General features: G+C 40.8%; 2 protein-coding genes across 8 annotated transcripts; both read left to right on the top strand.

Moving 5' to 3' along the window:
* Positions 1–487: 487 nt before the first annotated feature.
* rbm12bb (RNA binding motif protein 12Bb) lies at positions 488–10,452 on the top strand. Of its 7 annotated transcripts, XR_013077471.1 has the most exons (4): positions 488–619; positions 1,493–1,598; positions 4,080–9,294; positions 10,362–10,452. XR_013077471.1 is itself a non-coding variant. In XM_076737105.1 (3 exons), exon 2 carries the CDS (start codon positions 3,958–3,960, stop codon positions 6,031–6,033), a length of 2,076 nt encoding a protein of 691 aa, XP_076593220.1. In that variant the 5' UTR covers positions 494–619; positions 1,493–3,957; the 3' UTR covers positions 6,034–9,294; positions 10,362–10,452. The 7 variants fall into 7 exon arrangements, 6 of the variants coding, with proteins under 6 accessions (XP_076593220.1, XP_076593221.1, XP_076593218.1 ...); XM_076737105.1 differs by having other exon boundaries at positions 494–619; positions 1,493–9,294; XM_076737106.1 differs by lacking the exon at positions 1,493–1,598 and having other exon boundaries at positions 494–619.
* A 2,280-nt stretch (positions 10,453–12,732) lies between these two features.
* On the top strand, positions 12,733–16,624 carry upp1 (uridine phosphorylase 1). Its single transcript, XM_076738308.1, has 8 exons — positions 12,733–12,995; positions 13,295–13,346; positions 13,760–13,871; positions 13,966–14,124; positions 14,277–14,391; positions 14,813–15,022; positions 15,127–15,273; positions 15,376–16,624. Exons 2-8 carry the CDS (start codon positions 13,306–13,308, stop codon positions 15,525–15,527), a joined length of 936 nt encoding a protein of 311 aa, XP_076594423.1. The 5' UTR covers positions 12,733–12,995; positions 13,295–13,305; the 3' UTR covers positions 15,528–16,624.
* Positions 16,625–16,794: the final 170 nt, after the last annotated feature.

The raw sequence follows: 16,794 nt of genomic DNA on the forward strand, positions 1-16,794 counted from the left end.
AAAAAGAGATGATATGGGCCACAGCCCATTGGTACCAAGTATTGCACGTTGAGAAAGAGTTGGACTTGATTGAATATTTTCACGGAATCAAGAAATAAGGTGAACGCTTGATTTAAGTCTAGGCCACAAAAGTACCAATGCAACATTCGAGAAAAGGAAAGCGTCAGATAAATGTAAACTGCAAGGAAAACGTTGAAAATATGGCTGTAGTAGCTTCAGTGAGAAGACCGAGGGACATGATTGTAGAAATAGACAGGTAGGGCAACATTAGAGGTCTGTTGAAGATGGGGGGCAAACAATTGCAGGTATATTGAGTTTTATTTAAATCTTTACGTGAAACAGGTCTAATATCCAGAAGCGCTTCATAAAGGCATGATGTTACACACTCCGGTATGGAGGGTGGCGACATAAATCTTTCACAATGGTTTGAAGCTCGTCATTCGAACGGAAGAAGAAGAAGAAGAACAACGACGACGATGACGAAGAAGAAGAAGAAGAAGACGGTGGGCGATAAACAGCAGGAGCAGAGTTTTTCCTCGAGACGACGTTCAAAGTCGAACTTTGTCTGAATCTATTCTATATTCTCGAATATCCTCGAGAATCTGTGCTTGTCAATTGTGTAAGTGTTGTTCTGGGTTAGGGAGCTATTTGTGGTGTTGTTAATAAAATATTTATCGTCACTGCCGCAGGTTAGTGCTGGCCGTCAAACGAGCTAACGCTACAGCTAGAGGCCTGTTGGCTACATAGCTAACGTAAGCTAAGATCATCATTTTGCTGAGCGTTGTTTGGATGGAAAGGGCCTGTTCTTAGGGGCTTGCCTTGTTAACGATCACCATTACCCAATTTAAATTGCGCACAGTGTTACAGTAGCCTTAGATTGTGCATCTTTTCGTACTTAACGCCAATTAACATTGGGGTTGTTGACGAAATGTCGGCGCCATCAATTGTGCCGAGACATCTGTGTGTTTCTGCTAACTATGTGGTGGTGACTACGTCCTGTAACGTTAACTAACAGAATGCCCTCAGCCAACTTGGGAGCCATAGTCAGTTGTCTCGCAGTTGATTTGCTAACCGGCCATAGCTCGTCTTTGTCAATGACGAACGTTGGGTTTTAATTTAGATAGTGTGGCTGATAGTTACAGGTTGGCTTTGTGTGAAAGCTAATGCTAGCTTTTCTGAGGTTATGAGGCCACTGGTGAAGAGCGGTGTTGTAATGAAGTTCGTGTTGCGTTTACAACACAACACAGCTCGACACGAAGTGATGATAGATTCAAAAATCAGCTTTATTGATCAAGCATGTGTGCACATACAAGGAAATTGACTGGTGTTTAAGTTGGTTATGTAATGACAGAATTTGCGGTACAGGGCAATTGAGACAAACTTCTGTCATCTCTGGTGTTGTGACCTATCTGATGGCTGTGTGTAGCCATATATTACCCTGATAATTAAGCTGAATTGCTGTTTGCTTTCTCTCCATTTGTTGTGGGTTTAGAGGTCTGGAACCAAGCAGCAAGCCACGTCACAATGAATGATTACCATGTTGTGGTAAACCTCTGAGTCACACAGGGTCTTTGCACCACCAACCCAATCAATCTCACGTGCGTACAACTTGCATTACTTACATTCAGGGCCCATTGGTTTAAATTCATTTTAGTATGCTATCTAGATCTACTCACATAGACTTGAAACCTACTCAGCATAGCTAATGCATCATAATGAAATACATCCGCCCTGTTTTTTGTTAGTTACAGAATTTTGGAGTTTTGATTATGTTAAACTTTTGAGTCATTTCTGACTCCTTACTCGAGGTGCATTCAAGCATGTAAATGCCGATTTCAGGGCCTGACTAAGAACTTTGCCACTCAGTGGCCACGTCAGAGTGGAAGACAGTTTTGGCTACGTGAAGGCACATGAAGGCACCATTCCTCTACATTGAATTCCAATGTGTGCTTCTGTTGGATGATCAAGGCTGCATACTAGCTAGTAAACAAAAAGCGAAGAAGTAACTCTTCAAAGTCGAGACGCTTCACAAGAAAATATCATTGATCAAATACGATGAGGAACTCTGATGAGAAGATGATTACACTTTCAAGCACAGTATTAAAGGGACAGGGCAAGAAGGGGGCGCACTGCTGCTATCGGATTAAAGAGAACGCCAGCCTCTGGAAGGAAGAGTAGATTGCCAAACTATGCAATCCACCACAGAGTGTTTTGCTGCCATGAGTGGAATATTTTGGAACTGCTATTAAAGGAACTAGAGCAAGGCAGCAATGCAGTGGATGAACCTTTGTGAGTGACAAGATGTCCTGATTTCAGTGCCCTCCTGCAAATATGCAGTAAAGTTGATGAAGTTATATGTTCCTCATAGCTGTTATATTTTGGTTGAAACATGGTGTGCCTCATGGATCAGAGGTATTGAGCAGAGGGAAGATCTATTTCTGCTATGGGAATTTGTCCATGGACAAAAGGTTATGTTATGAGCTAAATTATTATGACAGAGTTATGAATTATGATGGTTTTGGTGAGTGAAGCACTTTGATATTTCAATGAAGAACATTTCAACAATTTGGCAAAATATTTCAAAGGCAAATATGTGGCTACTTTGGGCAGTAATTGGCACTATCTGAGGATGTAAGCAGATAGTACTTCATTGGTATCATCCTTTACCATGCTTTGAAACTTTTGAGTTTTAAGGGTGATGGTGGCCTTGAATTAATACAGCCATGCTGTGTTGGCTGTCTTGGCTTTTGTTATGGCACTATTTGTTGTTTAGAGAACAGTGTTGTACAATTACGGTTTTAGCTGTCCTTTTTGGTGCTGTTTTGGCTTTTGGTTCCTGAGTGACAGATTTTAGTTGCATTGGTTTGATTGTAGCTGGTGCTGATACAGTGAATACAAATGCCTCGTAGACATTATTCCACTATACCTCTGATATTGCTCTTGCAACCTGTGTCCCAGTTGACCTGCCTCCTTCCAAATCTGCCTTTCAAGACCGTATTTATGATGGATCAGCAAGACTGTTCGATTACGAAGGCCCCTCCAAATGCATCGGGAAAATACTTGTTCAGAATTCAACACTGGTGTTATTGTCATTTTGTTGGCTGAATGTAATGAATAAGTTGAAATGCTTGGTGGTAAACTTGGAAAATTTCTGACCTACTGTTGTGATGCACAACACTTGGATACAGCATTAATGTTGGGGAAGGGTCATAAATGTGAAATGATAGCTGTGGTCAATCTTCTGCAGACTGTTGCATTTTGGGTGGTGACACATTTTCAGTTTATTAGTCTTCTGCCAACTGAGGGCTACAGCTTTATGAGCCATGTTGTTTTATTAAAGAATTGGCCTTTAGTGCTTTTGAGATCAACTTCAAATTCACTGCTTTAGTTGAATGCAATGATTTTGAATAGTTAACAAAATATTTTTTTTGTGCATGAGGTGTGTGCAACATTTTGTGTGTTTAAGATAAAATGGTAGATTTTTTTTCCCAATGGTATGATTGATTAATCAGGTCTGATGAAGTTGATCAGGAGCAAGGGTACATGATTGTGCAAGATTGTGTTGCTTTGTGTATTTTGACTTGATGCCACATTGTCCTTCTTAAGTACATGTTGGATTGCATTTTTTAATATATGGTGGATGCTGTTCCATTGGTGTTTTCATAAACGAGGAATAATGACGTGTGGCAGTCAGGAGTCTCGGGTGGAAGTTGATTGAATATGCAATAAATAAGATTTTGGTTGGAATTGTTTGGAAAGCGGTTTGTCGTTCATATAGTACTTTGTTGATCTAGCTGCCATTTCAACAAAGGCCAGATGCTTTTTTGCTGATATTGTGTGTTGGGACTTAATTCTCTAGAGCATGAGCTACAGTATCTGTTGAATTGTTTTGTTAACCTCAATTCCAATTCTAATTGGAATTTGTCTGGACGTTGATCATAATGGTGTCTGTCTCTGATGTCCTTTATTTCGCACTGTTGTTCCAGTTCAGTGGTGTTATATTGTAATGCCAGGAAATTGACGCTGAGCTATAGAAGCTCTGTTGGCAATAATGCTGTTCTATACCCTTCTGTCTACAGGTGCTGTTGTTTGTGCTTCAGCATGGCGGTCGTCATCCGTTTACAGGGACTGAGAGTCACAGCAGGCTCTGAGGATATTCGCAAGTTCTTCACTGGCCTCAAAATTCCGGATGGAGGGGTGCATATAATTGGTGGGGAGCGAGAGGAAGCTTTCATTATCTTTGCTTCAGATGAAGATGCAAGAAGAGCCATGACACGCTCAGGGGGCTACATTAAGGGTTCACCTGTTGCATTGCTACTAAGTAGTAAAACAGAAATGCAGACCATCCTTGAAAGAAGTACAAAAAACATAGAGCTAGATCAAAAGAGGCGACTTGAGGATAATTCGAGGCGCACTGGAAGATCTGTTGACCCTGAGATGGGCAGGAGATCGGGTAGCAGATTGGGTCATACCCCTCCTCCCCAGCACCAGAGGGCTACAAATAATAATGATAATTTTTTGTATTTGTTTCTAAAAGGAATGCCTTTCTCTGTGACTGAGGCACAAGTCCATGAATTTTTCAGTGGTTTACTTGTTGATGAAATAGTGTTGTTAAAAAATGGAAAAGGTTTAAAGAATGGCAATGGTCTTGTCAAATTTGCAACAGCAGAGGATACATATGAAGGCCTGAAGAGGGATAGGAGGTACATTGGGTCAAGGTATGTGGAGGTTTCCACAACAACAGCAGATGATTGGCACCGAGCCACTGCCAGTAAAGCGTCGATGGCTGTCAACATGGGTGACAACTTTGAAAGGGAGAGATCACCTGTTCGCAATCAGAGGGATCCACAACATCATACACGGTCACAGTCACCTTTGGCTGAGAGGTCCATTGCTACTTCGGATGAGGAGTACTGCGTTCTGATGGAAAATCTGTCCTATACAGTGGACAAAGAAGACATAAAAAGGCTCTTTCGTAATGCGAAGCTTCAGGATGACCAGATCTTGCACTTAAGTGACAGTGATGGGAGAAAAACTAGATCCACATTTGTGCTGTTCAAGAGTCTGCGTGATTATTGTGAAGCCTTAACTCATGAAAAAAGGCTTTTTCTCAACCGATGGGTTTATACCCGCCCAATCTCAAGAGAGAAAATGATCGCCCTGCTGGAATCTCAGAGCGTGGATGACAGACCTTGTGGAAACTCTGAGAGGTTTCAGGAGAGGCCTCCATCGTACCCCAATGATGCTGATGACTCTGAGAAAGTCTGTCTGTTTGTGCGGAACCTGCCATTTGATGTCCGGAAAGTTGAGATCACGGACTTCTTCCTGGGGTTTAATGTCACAGAGGACAAGGTGTTCGTGCTGCGTGACCACAAAGGTGCTGGCGTGGGAAAGGTTTTGGTTCTCTTCCGGTCTGAGGCAGAGGCTATGAGTGCACTCTCTCTCAATGGACAAAGGTTTCTTGGGTCAGAAGTCATACTGAAATGCATTTCACGTTCTCAGATGCGGCAGTTGGGTGTTGAGCCACCAGTGGTGCAAGAGCCAGTTGTGCAAGAGCCACTGCCAAGAGAGGAGCTGTACTCTGGCAGGAGCAGCGAGGCATCCCATCGCCCTGGTGACACTGAGTATTCTGACTTTAGGATTCCTCGTGATGGTAATATGTCAGTGACCAATGCACAGGCTCGTACCTGTGGAGGCAGTGATAATGAGCCCTATGCAGTAGGCTCTTATGCTCCACAAGAAAGAAGCAATGGTGTTCGTGGCAGCTTTGGTCCTTCAGTGCAGCGTCTTGATGGCCCCACTTGTGTAATGCTAGTTAACTTGCCATTCCAAATCAAAAGTGAGGAAATCTATGATTTTTGCTATGGATATCGCATTATTCCTGGATCTGTCTCACTGCAGTATGACCAGAGTGGAAAACCTAAAGGCTCTGCAACTGCAGTATTCCAGTCCCGTCAGGAGGCGCAAACGGCAGTTGAGGAACTGAGTGGAAGACCTATTGGTCCAAGAAAAATACAGTTACTACTTGCGTGAAAGTGATGTTGCTTTCCATGGCACTTGCAGTGTGGTTTGGACATACAATGAATTGAATGATTGAAGCCAAGTTGACTTATGGGAAGCAATGCCCTTTTTTCTTTTTTTCCTGTCTTTCTTTCTGATTAATGTGGCATGGCTTTATGTGACGGTGAATACAAAGAGTTTAGTTATATAGCGTTTTCCTAACTGCATTTCAGAAAAATTGTGATTAAGTAATGTACTCTATTGACTAAGTATGAGTTTTGTACACAACACTCAAATTGAAAAACTAGGTTTTTGGTTTTCTCATTGAAATATTTTTAATGCAGCTTTCAACACTGTGGAAAAATGTATGTACATTTCATTTTCCGATCTGTGGTTATTTTGTTTTGTTTTTTATAAACCCATATACACCTTTGAATTGTCTGTTTTTCTTCACATATCTGACACTCACAGTGCAAACAAATTTTGCTTGCAGACATAAACCTTATGTATATAAAGTGACAGTAAGTCACCAGTTGAACGGAAATGGTTACTGTTAATTTGTAAGATTAGGTACAATGGGATATCTGTAAGTGTTGTCCTCTGTTCATGATCACACATTAAGTTGGAGACATACAGTATTTGCCTTTTAGAAAATCCATCAGTCCAAGAGGAAGACTTAAATAATCCGTAGGGAGAGTGAGTACTCTGAAACACTCTAATTGTATTTCAAATATTGAACTTTGCTTGCTCCTTCCCTCTAATATGGAAGTTTTACACCAGCGGCAGGTGTAGCGGTGTCCTGGGCTCCCGGTGAGGTGGAGTATGAAGGTGAAAACTGCACTGACTCCAGAACATTAATAGACCCCGTTTACACTCAGGGAAAACGCATATGTTCTCATGCGGTTTGGCCTCTCGTTTACATGCAAACGGAGTTTTTTTTTTTTTTTTTTTCTTTTCCCCTCTTTACGGCAAAGGATCATTTTCCAGGTAAAGTGGAGGTTTCTGAAAACGCCTGTTATGTGTTGGCGTGTAAACAGGGTTAAACGGCGTTTTAGGCTCCGAAACGTCACAACACGTGACTATAAATACTTAACGTCACTTGAGCGACCTATGTTTACACTCGCGCCCATAGGTTTGGCACAGAGCCCGTGTTACGTGTAAACGTAGCCATAGATTTATGTGCTCAAAACTCTCTAGTATATGTGCATTGTTGGAGTCTTATTTTAGCTGTCTCTGCAAGATCTTAGTCCTCGGGCTCAAAGAAAAAAAAAAAACTGCAAAATTCATGCCATAGCAGGAATCTCAGCATCCTAATGAAAACGTATACATATATTTATACAAATTCATAATAATTTGTAATTATTTTGAAATGTTCGGAATGAACAATTTCCTATTCACAAAAACAAATCAAAACGGACCATTTCTGACCAGACGTTTCACAGCCACAATATTCACAGCATCAAAATAAAAGCCAGAAGTGTCCTGTGAGCCCATTTAACTACATTTGCAAGCCATTGCCCACATGGTCGCTTATATTTACATTAATATGATCTTGCGCACTAATATGAAAGACATTACTTTGAAAGGTGGTAACCGGAAGTTATGGAATTGCTTTAGTTAGCAGGTCGCCGGTGAAGTGAGCGGGCAGAAAACAAGGCAGAGGCAATTTTGAAGAAGTACAGGTAAATAATATGGCTTCGATGTATAGTAAAACAACGGACAGTTACTGAGGGAAATCGTAAAGTAATAGTTACCCGTACGAACTAACGTCATCAAGCCAATATCACTAGCTAAAAGTATGGTTTCTCACAGGTCAAACCTGTGCATCATTATTGCCGTTACTGAACGTCGGTGTGTTAATGTTATGTTAAGTTGATGTAAAACGTGTCTGACACGGTCCCGAGGTCCGTGTATGTTCAGGAAGATCCTTTAAACGAGAAACAAACAAAGTGGCTGAATGTACTCGGACCTCCCATGACAAACCGGCGAAAAAGCAGTGATTCGGCAACACGACACAGGACCGTTCATGGTCGCCGCTTGCCGTTATCCTGCATTCAGCGGTTTAACGGCACACGGATGTCTGCCATGAAACACTTTTTAATGGACAAGAGTTCTCCACCCGTTTCCCAAAACTTCATCAATGCACAATCAAGACAGAAAGAGTGTTAGAAACAGTGTTCTGCAACTAGGATTCACATATTGCGATTTTATGCTGTTATTTTACAATTAATCCACTTAAGCGAGAAGGACCAATTCAGTTCGTTTCTACGGAATTGTTCACGTTAGCTGTTGTGCTACTCTCAACCTGGGACATCCCTGGTCTGACTGCTGAAGGGTAGAAACTAAACGTGACTGTCAACAGACTGAATTCTATAGGATGCTTGTATTTTTAATTCTCTCTCTCTCTTTAATTAAATACCTGCCTGTTGAGAACTGGGAAAGCTCAGGTGTTTTCTCAGACCAGTGGCTGACACACCTGCAGTAACTGACGAGCGACACTACCCAACTTTTAAAGCACTGACAGTTAGCCAAACATTTGTCATGTCTGTCAGCAATAATATAGTGCTACTCAGTATAAATGTGATATGCAAGCTCTGTGCAATACGGTTAAAACATGTTTGAACCTCACTGACACCAGAATGGAGCTGTCAAAGGGAAGAGTCCTCCAAAAACATCTGGTGCCTGCGAGACCCTTGCGCCGCAGCCGCCATGTTGACGTCGGTAAGCAGGCTGCACTGGATGGTTAGACAGATCGGAATGGATCCAAGGTGTTGGTTTGAAATTCATTGTGTGCATATTTAAGGACATGTTTATTGGAGAATTCTGTCACTTTATTCAGAGCCCAGTGTGAATGCTGCATGTGCACAGGCAGCGGTGGAGGAAATGGATGAAAAGGTAAGAAATCCCAAAGAAGACAAAAATTCAGGGTTGAAACTTAGTTATTTTCATTGTGTGTTCATTATGTTATTTTCATTCTTTTAATAATTTATCAATCGTCTGATGATACAGAACAGAAAAGCAGCAAATCATCACATTTGACAATTTGAAACCGTACCATGTTTGACAGTTTTGCTTGATAATTGACTTCAGTAATTATATTGATTATCAAAGTTGTGGTCAGTTGCGACTGCTGATTCATGCTTAGCATTTGTTTCCATTATGCTTTAATAAACTCTTTGCCTGTTGAGCAGTTGATTCAGACAACTTTTTTTTTTTTTTAATTTTGTGCTTGATAGACAAATGTTGAGATAGAGCAGTCCTGCGAGATTGTCAGCCAGCCCAAACAGAAAGAAGGTAAGACAGAACGTGTTTTTTAATGACTGTTGAAATATACGCACTTCTGCTCATCTGGAAACTGGCCGCACTCATTGTAAAGTTTATGTGTTTAAGCAGGGAGGTTAGTTTTTACCAGTTGTTACTGGTATGTATGTTAGTGGTTTTACAGAAAGTCCCTGCATCATCAGAATTACAACCTACTTTTTTCAGATTTGAACTTTTACTATGATGGTTTTAACTGACATATAATCGGTATCAGCCAAAAGTTCAGACATACCTTCTCGTTCAGTGGTATTTCTTTATTTTTATTATTTTCTACATTGCAGATTAATACTGAAGACATCAAAACTATGAAAGAACGTGTGGACTTACATGGTAAACAAAGCACAATAGGTTTTATGTTTTATGTATTCTTCAAAGTAGCCATTGTTTGCTTTGATAATGGCTTTGCACACCATTGGCATGATCTTAACCAGCTTCATAAGGTAGTTCCACAGAATGGTTTTCAATTAACAGATGTGCCTTGTCACAAGTTAATTAGTAGAATTTCTTGCTTAATGCACTTCAGACCATCAGCTGTCTTGTGCCAGTATGGTCATATGTACGTTGCTTTGGATAAAAGCGTCTCCCAAATTACTCATTTTAATAGTAATTGTTGGTATACAGTAAATAACCCACGTGAATGCTTCACAGAGCTCAAGTTGCAGCAACTATTTGGAGGTGACTGCTGCTGCTGCTGCAAAAAAACACTACTGAAGGAGTCCAACATGAAGAGAATCGTTTGAGCCAAAAACACAAGGAATGGACACCAGACAAGTGGAAATCTGTACTTTGATCTGATGAGTCCAAATGTGAGATTTTTGGCTCAAAAATCTCTGTGTGTTTGTGAGAGGCAGAGAAGGTGAATGGATGGTACCTGCGTTCCCACTGAATAACGATGGAAAATAGCAAAAGTAAAGAAGAACCATTGAATGAGAAGGTGTCTCCAAAGTTTTGACTGGTACTGTATATATATATATATATGTGTGTGTGTGTGTGTGTGTGTGTGTGTGTGTATTTTTTATTTTTATTTTTATTTTTTTTAGGCAGAATATCTTACACAAGAGATTTTTTAATTGGTCTCGCAAATTGTCCTGAGGCCAGGAAGAAGCCGAAACACTTGCCAGAGCACCCTGTCACCTTAACCAAGGCAGTAAGTTGGGTGTTGGTATTGGATTTTCCTGTGGTGTCCCCACAGAAAGGTCAAAATAATGAGAACTGTGCTGTTTTGAACTGAATTATGTTTTTATACTATCTCGACAGAGAGATCTGCACCCTCATGAAATGAGCAATAGGGAAATGAAGAAATGTGAGTTTCATTTTATAATGTGAACTCGTGTGATTTTATCAAGCATTTTTGATACTCTAGCAAATTAGATAATTTCAATCATGATCTGAATTTAATTCAAATTTATCTTTGAACGCTATTTAGAATTTCACATTGATATAAAGCTACATGTTATATGTGTATTAGCCCTGACACGCTGCTGGTTGTTGTGACTATCATCATCTTGCTTATGCTATACTTTGGGCATTGGATGTTTCTGTTTTAGTTTGGTATCGTAAGAAAGTAAAGTCACAAACATGAGAATATGAAAAATAATTTGTCAACATTTTTTCTGCTTTCAGGATGGCAGAAAGCCTCCACTCGCCGTAAGACATTTGCACAGTTCTTCAGTACACCCCAAAGAGCGTTCCTATTGTTTTTTTCTTATTATTTTTCTTGATGAATTTAACTTGTGACATTTTAATTTGTATGTTTATTATTCTGATAACATTTTGAGGTGAAGTCATAATACTAAACACCACTTTATTTGTTTGAGTATTGCATTTTTACTAACATTTTCTGCTGTGTACGACTTCGGCTATATTGAAGTGTTTTTTTTGTAATGATTGTTACTTAATATTGAAAAAAGTGCCATTTAATGCAGACTTATCACTCAGCGTGTTAGAGTCATGAAACAAACCCTACTTGAAGCGACAGTGATGTTTGTGATCAGCTGTATTAGCTGATGTTACATCAGCACTGTGATTTAACGTGTCTTACTTGTTAAGTTTTTCTCTCATAAAAGACGGTTTGGCTCAGCAGTTTTGTTGTGTTGACATTTTCTTTCAGGCATGTCATTAAAACTTAAAGCTGCGATTATTTATATTTTTCTATTGGCAATGTATCAAACAACTATAGTGTAGAAGGTGGAGCTCATCATGACAAACACACAGAGAAACCTCACCCAACTCTACTCAACTCAATGGAGCATTTTAGGGTTTTTCAGCTGATTGTGTTTGGTTTTCTCAGCCACTCTGCTCTTATCGTGCTCATTTCCAGCCTCAGCTAGCAGCTGTGTTCAGTGAAAAAGCTCTAAGCCCACTGTTTGCTACCTGCCCAGCACCAAACAGCTGACTGAGTTTTCAAGTAGCTGGTGAAAATAGTGGAGCACTGAGCAGCTGAAGAGCCAGATTCAGGGGGTTGGTGGGGACCAAAACACCTTAAAGGCTCCAATATGTAACATTTGTGCACTGCAAATAAATGTTTGGTTGAGTTGTATACTAACATTTTCAAATGTTTCCAACAATTTGCAAAGCCAGAAATGTCTGTAATTTTACTCAGTGCCTTCCATTTGGTTGCTGGTCAATGGCATCATATCGCCTTTTCCTTTACTTACTCTAGTTACTATAACTTACAGGGAAACATGGGAAACAGCACATGATACATCATAGGGAGGAAAGAAGTCAGCGAACTAGCTAGCATCTCTCGTGATGGAGCAGAATTATTCATTTTCATTGGCAGTGGTGGTTGTTTAAAAAGGAAAACAACTCCCATGATCCCACGGTACTTCACAACCATCAAACCATCAACAACAGTTTGTTCCTACCATATTCACAAGCGGAAAAATCAAATTTGCATCGTCTCCTCACATGGGGTTCAAGTTTGCTGAGTTTTGATATGAATTTTGTCTCAGATGTGTGACTGTACCCTCAATGGTCCACCATCAAACCTTGAGCTAGTATAAAGAAAAAAAAAAAAATTCTTGGGTATTCAAGAGACACAGTTGATCTAGCTGCACACATGTACAATCAAACTGCAGTTAACATGCAGCATCACACCCAGATCTGTAAACACCAGACCGAGAATATTGCACACATGCAATATTACATAAGCAATAATTTATTGAAAGAACCCAATATAACAGTATTGAAAGCTTTTCAGGTATTAAAGACCAGTCCATATAAGCTCAGTTTGGACTTTCAAACCAAGAGAAAATCTCAGTTCTGAATGAATTCAAGTCCATACTGAGAACTTATGTTGTTCAAAAGTGTTTGACCTCAGCTATGATACGTTGAAGGTCTGAAAAGAGGAGGGGCTACTCAGCCCTCGTGAGTCTGAGGAGTATCTGCTGCGTACGTGTTATCAACGCTGTCATCAAGATTATTATGAAGCTGCCAGGAAGCCCCAGGCAGCACGTGGATTTTCGCTGTCGTTTCCTCTGCAGACATCAGTGAACGTGCTAACTGCACGTCACGTACGTACGTGACAGAGGCAGAGTAGCCCATAGCGCACGCGGATGCTGCTCGCGGAGTTACGACGTCTGTGACATGTCGACAGTGTGGGCTGGACGTCAGATGTTCAGAGAGCGAAATTAATTAGTCACAAACTGCAGTTCACCAGCAACGTTTCGACGGTAAAACCTGTGCGCTGTTTGTGTTGTAGCTTTTTGGCTTTTATTGTCTTCCTGGCTTATTCTGGAGTTAAAGATGAAGCTAGTTGTGTCTTTAGCGTCAAAGTGCCGCGCGCGGCGATGTCTGATTAAGAATCTAAACTAGCGGTTAAAAGGTGCTTTTCAATTTGAAGACTGTCGTTATTGTGCGAAATTGAGTTTTAGGTTCAGGCTTATTCGTCATCCGTGCTGCCCAGCTTGTAACCTGCAGGTGTTGTTTTTGGTTTTGTTCTCGGTCGCTGAATCGTGTTGCTCCGCCACAGGACACAGGAAGATGGATCCAAAGGACGGGAAGGGAACCGAGCCATGCAGCAGGTGAGAAGCTCCAGTCCAAGTTCATGTCTGGACGTATTTGTTGCTGAACTTCTGTAACAGCTGCTACAGAAGTTCACCTTCGGCTGTATTTTTACGTTGGCTCATTGTGAGGTTAGGAAACAAGCGGGTGTGTCAGGATATCTACGGATAACAAAACCTGAAGTGAGAAAGGAAGCATTGGCATCTCATTGGCTGCGTTTGTGCCGAAAAAAGGTTGTCAAATATGCAATGTTTCATTCTATTTTGATATTTTTATGGTGCAGTTGAACTGTGTTGTATTTTACAGAGAGGTGTTTTACAGAGAGGTGTTTCTTTTATTTTGTCCACCGCATTCACATTAATCAAGGTAGGCTGAATAACAAATCACTGCCCACATCTCCTATCTGTTATCTGTTGTCCCCTCTCCCCTCAAGCCCCGTTTGTGTGAACAACCCACACCTGGATGCACTGAAAGATGATGTCCTCTACCACTTCAGTTTAGGCACCGGAACTCACGACCTACCAGCGATGTTTGGTGACGTCAAAGTAAAGATTTTTTTGACATTCATTTGTGGAAAAAGAAAAGTCATCTCCATAATTGTCTTTACTCTGTCTTCTTTGTGTGTGTGTCTCCTTTCAGTTCGTGTGTGTTGGGGGCAGTCCCTGGAGAATGAAAGCATTCATTGAGTACATTGCTGCTGAGCTCAGAATGGAAGACCCCAAATCAGAGTACCCAAATATCTGTGCTGGGACAGACCGCTATGCCATGTACAAAATTGGCCCTGTACTCTCTGTCAGTGTATGTAGGAAAAAAAATTCTCTTACAGCCTTTTTCATTTTGGACACAGATAATATCCTACCAGTAGTAGTGATCCTAATAATCTGTGTGTTTAGTGTCCCTCAATTGAAAAACTACATCAATGTGAAAATTGTGTGTGCTTTATTTTGCAGCATGGGATGGGCATTCCATCTATTGCCATTATGCTGCATGAGCTAATAAAGCTCCTCCATCATGCACGTTGCACAGATGTCACAATAATACGCATCGGGACATCGGGTGGAATAGGTAAACTGGAAATATGTTTTGTTACCCAAGCGTCTGACGATACAGCTAAGCATTCATTTTCAAACTATAAATACTGCTAACACCCCATGGATGACAGGTCATCTGTGCTTCTGTATATGAAATGAATGAACTTCATGTAAAAGGAAGTTATTAGACTTGACTGAGATTCCCCATGTGGTCAAAGGTGGTGAGTACTTGGTCTCCTCGAAGACGCCTTTTCTTAGTTTCACCACAAGAGGGAGCCCAAACTCCATAGATGTTTGAACAGTTAAGCTAGGAGTCTCTCTCTTTGGGTGTTTTTAAATTGAAAATGAATATGATGCTTTATCAGTCCAGTACATCTAAATAATGCTTTTCCATTTAATCTTTCTGTACTTTCAGACTAGAAACGATTATCTCACTTCCCATTTTTGGTTTTCAGGGCTTGAGCCTGGCACCGTTGTTGTCACTAAGCAGTCTGTGGATGCCACCTTCCTGCCCAAGTTTGAACAGGTGATCCTGGGGAAGACGGTGGTGCGCAATACTGATCTGGACCAAAGCCTGGCTGAGGAGCTGTTACACTGCAGCAAGGAGCTGAACCAGTTTGAGACGGTGATAGGCAACACCATGTGCACACTGGATTTCTATGAAGGTATGATTTTGGATACATTGATGTGTTAATCACATTGCTCACCAACATGCACTGTTGTTCCCTTCTCATGTGCATCTTTTGCCATCTCTCTTTTGATCACCCAGGGCAAGCCCGTTTGGATGGTGCTTTCTGCTCCTACACTGAGAAGGATAAGCAGGACTACCTCAATAAAGCCAGTGAAGCAGGAGTCTGCAATATTGAAATGGAGTCCTCGGTTTTTGCAGCCATGTGCAAGCTGAGTGGTCTGCGAGGTAAGAAAACCCAATGTCAGCATTATTTTACGGCTGACAAATGTTTCTGTGTCTCAAAACACGAATGTTGAATTTCTAACTTTGGTTTCTTGTTGTGTAAAGCGGCTGTGGTTTGTGTGACATTACTGGATCGACTGAAGGGGGATCAGCTGAGCAGCTCTCATGAAGTCCTTTACAGTTACCAGCAACGTCCGCAGATACTGGTTGGCTCCTACATTAAAAAGCAGCTGAAGGCCAAAGCAGTACATAGCTAAGTGCAACAGTTATTACCCTGGTATGCAAGCATGCATCAAAATCTGGGCCTCTTCTGTTGAAACCAATGAAAAAGTGGTGCAGATAATGCAATAACTCAGCTTTAAAAAACCTTTTTGTATACATTCTTTGCTGCTCACCAGAAGCCATACCTTTTCATATGTCCAGAATAATCATTTATGAAATCATGCACTGCCTTCTATTTATTTCACTGTCATAATAAACCAGCATGCACTATTTACTTCCTCTTGTATTTAACTTAAATGCAATTTAACTGAGGGTTATATGTTATGTAGCAGCCTATGGGCATCAACTATGTCCTATTTAAGGCTGCCTCTGTTTTATACAACTTGCTAAGTACCTTATCCACAAAACTTGAGGCATTTCATGACTTTTGGTTCAGTTTGTGCTTCCAAAGGTGCTGTAACATAATCACTTTACCTGTCATCAAATTGTTCCTTGTTTCCTTGAAAACCAAAAAAATCACACCGACCTTGATAAATGTGTCCTTTTGATGTTATTGATTGCAAAATTCTGCAAATATGTGTCACCAGGATTCATTTTTTCTGCATAAAGTATGTTGTGGTAGTTTTTTTTTGGATTAGGCTTCTGAAATGTTCATAGAACTTTCATTCAGATTCTAAGAACTGCAATAAAATGTTACTCATTCATAGAGAAAAAACAATTCCACTGGATGTCTTATAACTAATAAAGCCTCATGCAGTCTGAAGTTGCTTGTCTTACCTTCTGCAGCAGGATTTTTGTTGCACTAGGAGCTGTTTGTATTTAAAGCTCTGAAGAAGCCCATAGTCAAGACCGAGATCCTGACCACTGCTGACTACTGGTCTTCAACCAGAGCCTGTGCAGAAGTTTAAATACCTGCGATCTGTCTTACACACTGGATGCAGCAGTCTGTTGCCAAAGGAGCTGCTTAAGGCCCCCACTGTCTCATGCAAGGAGTGAGAGGGATTGTCCATCATTGATGTCAGCTCTGCTCATATCCTCCTCACCTGTGTTCACCTGTGTATTTTGTGTCGGTGTACTTATCATACCTGTAATAGTTTGCAACAAAAATAAAAGCATTAACCTAAAACTTTATAGTTCAGTTTCAACATTCATTCATTCAAATGTATAATTCATTTGAACACACACACACATGTCAGGTATCCGGTGTGGGGAACATGTTTAGCAGCTTTCTGGTGGTCCTGTCTTCTAATCACCAGCATTTAGTCGGCTGTATGGTCACGCTGACCGGGGATGCTGAAAACC

The sequence above is a fragment of the Chaetodon auriga genome, chromosome 8 (genome assembly GCF_051107435.1).
Source record: "Chaetodon auriga isolate fChaAug3 chromosome 8, fChaAug3.hap1, whole genome shotgun sequence".
NCBI classification, from domain to species: domain Eukaryota; kingdom Metazoa; phylum Chordata; class Actinopteri; order Chaetodontiformes; family Chaetodontidae; genus Chaetodon; species Chaetodon auriga.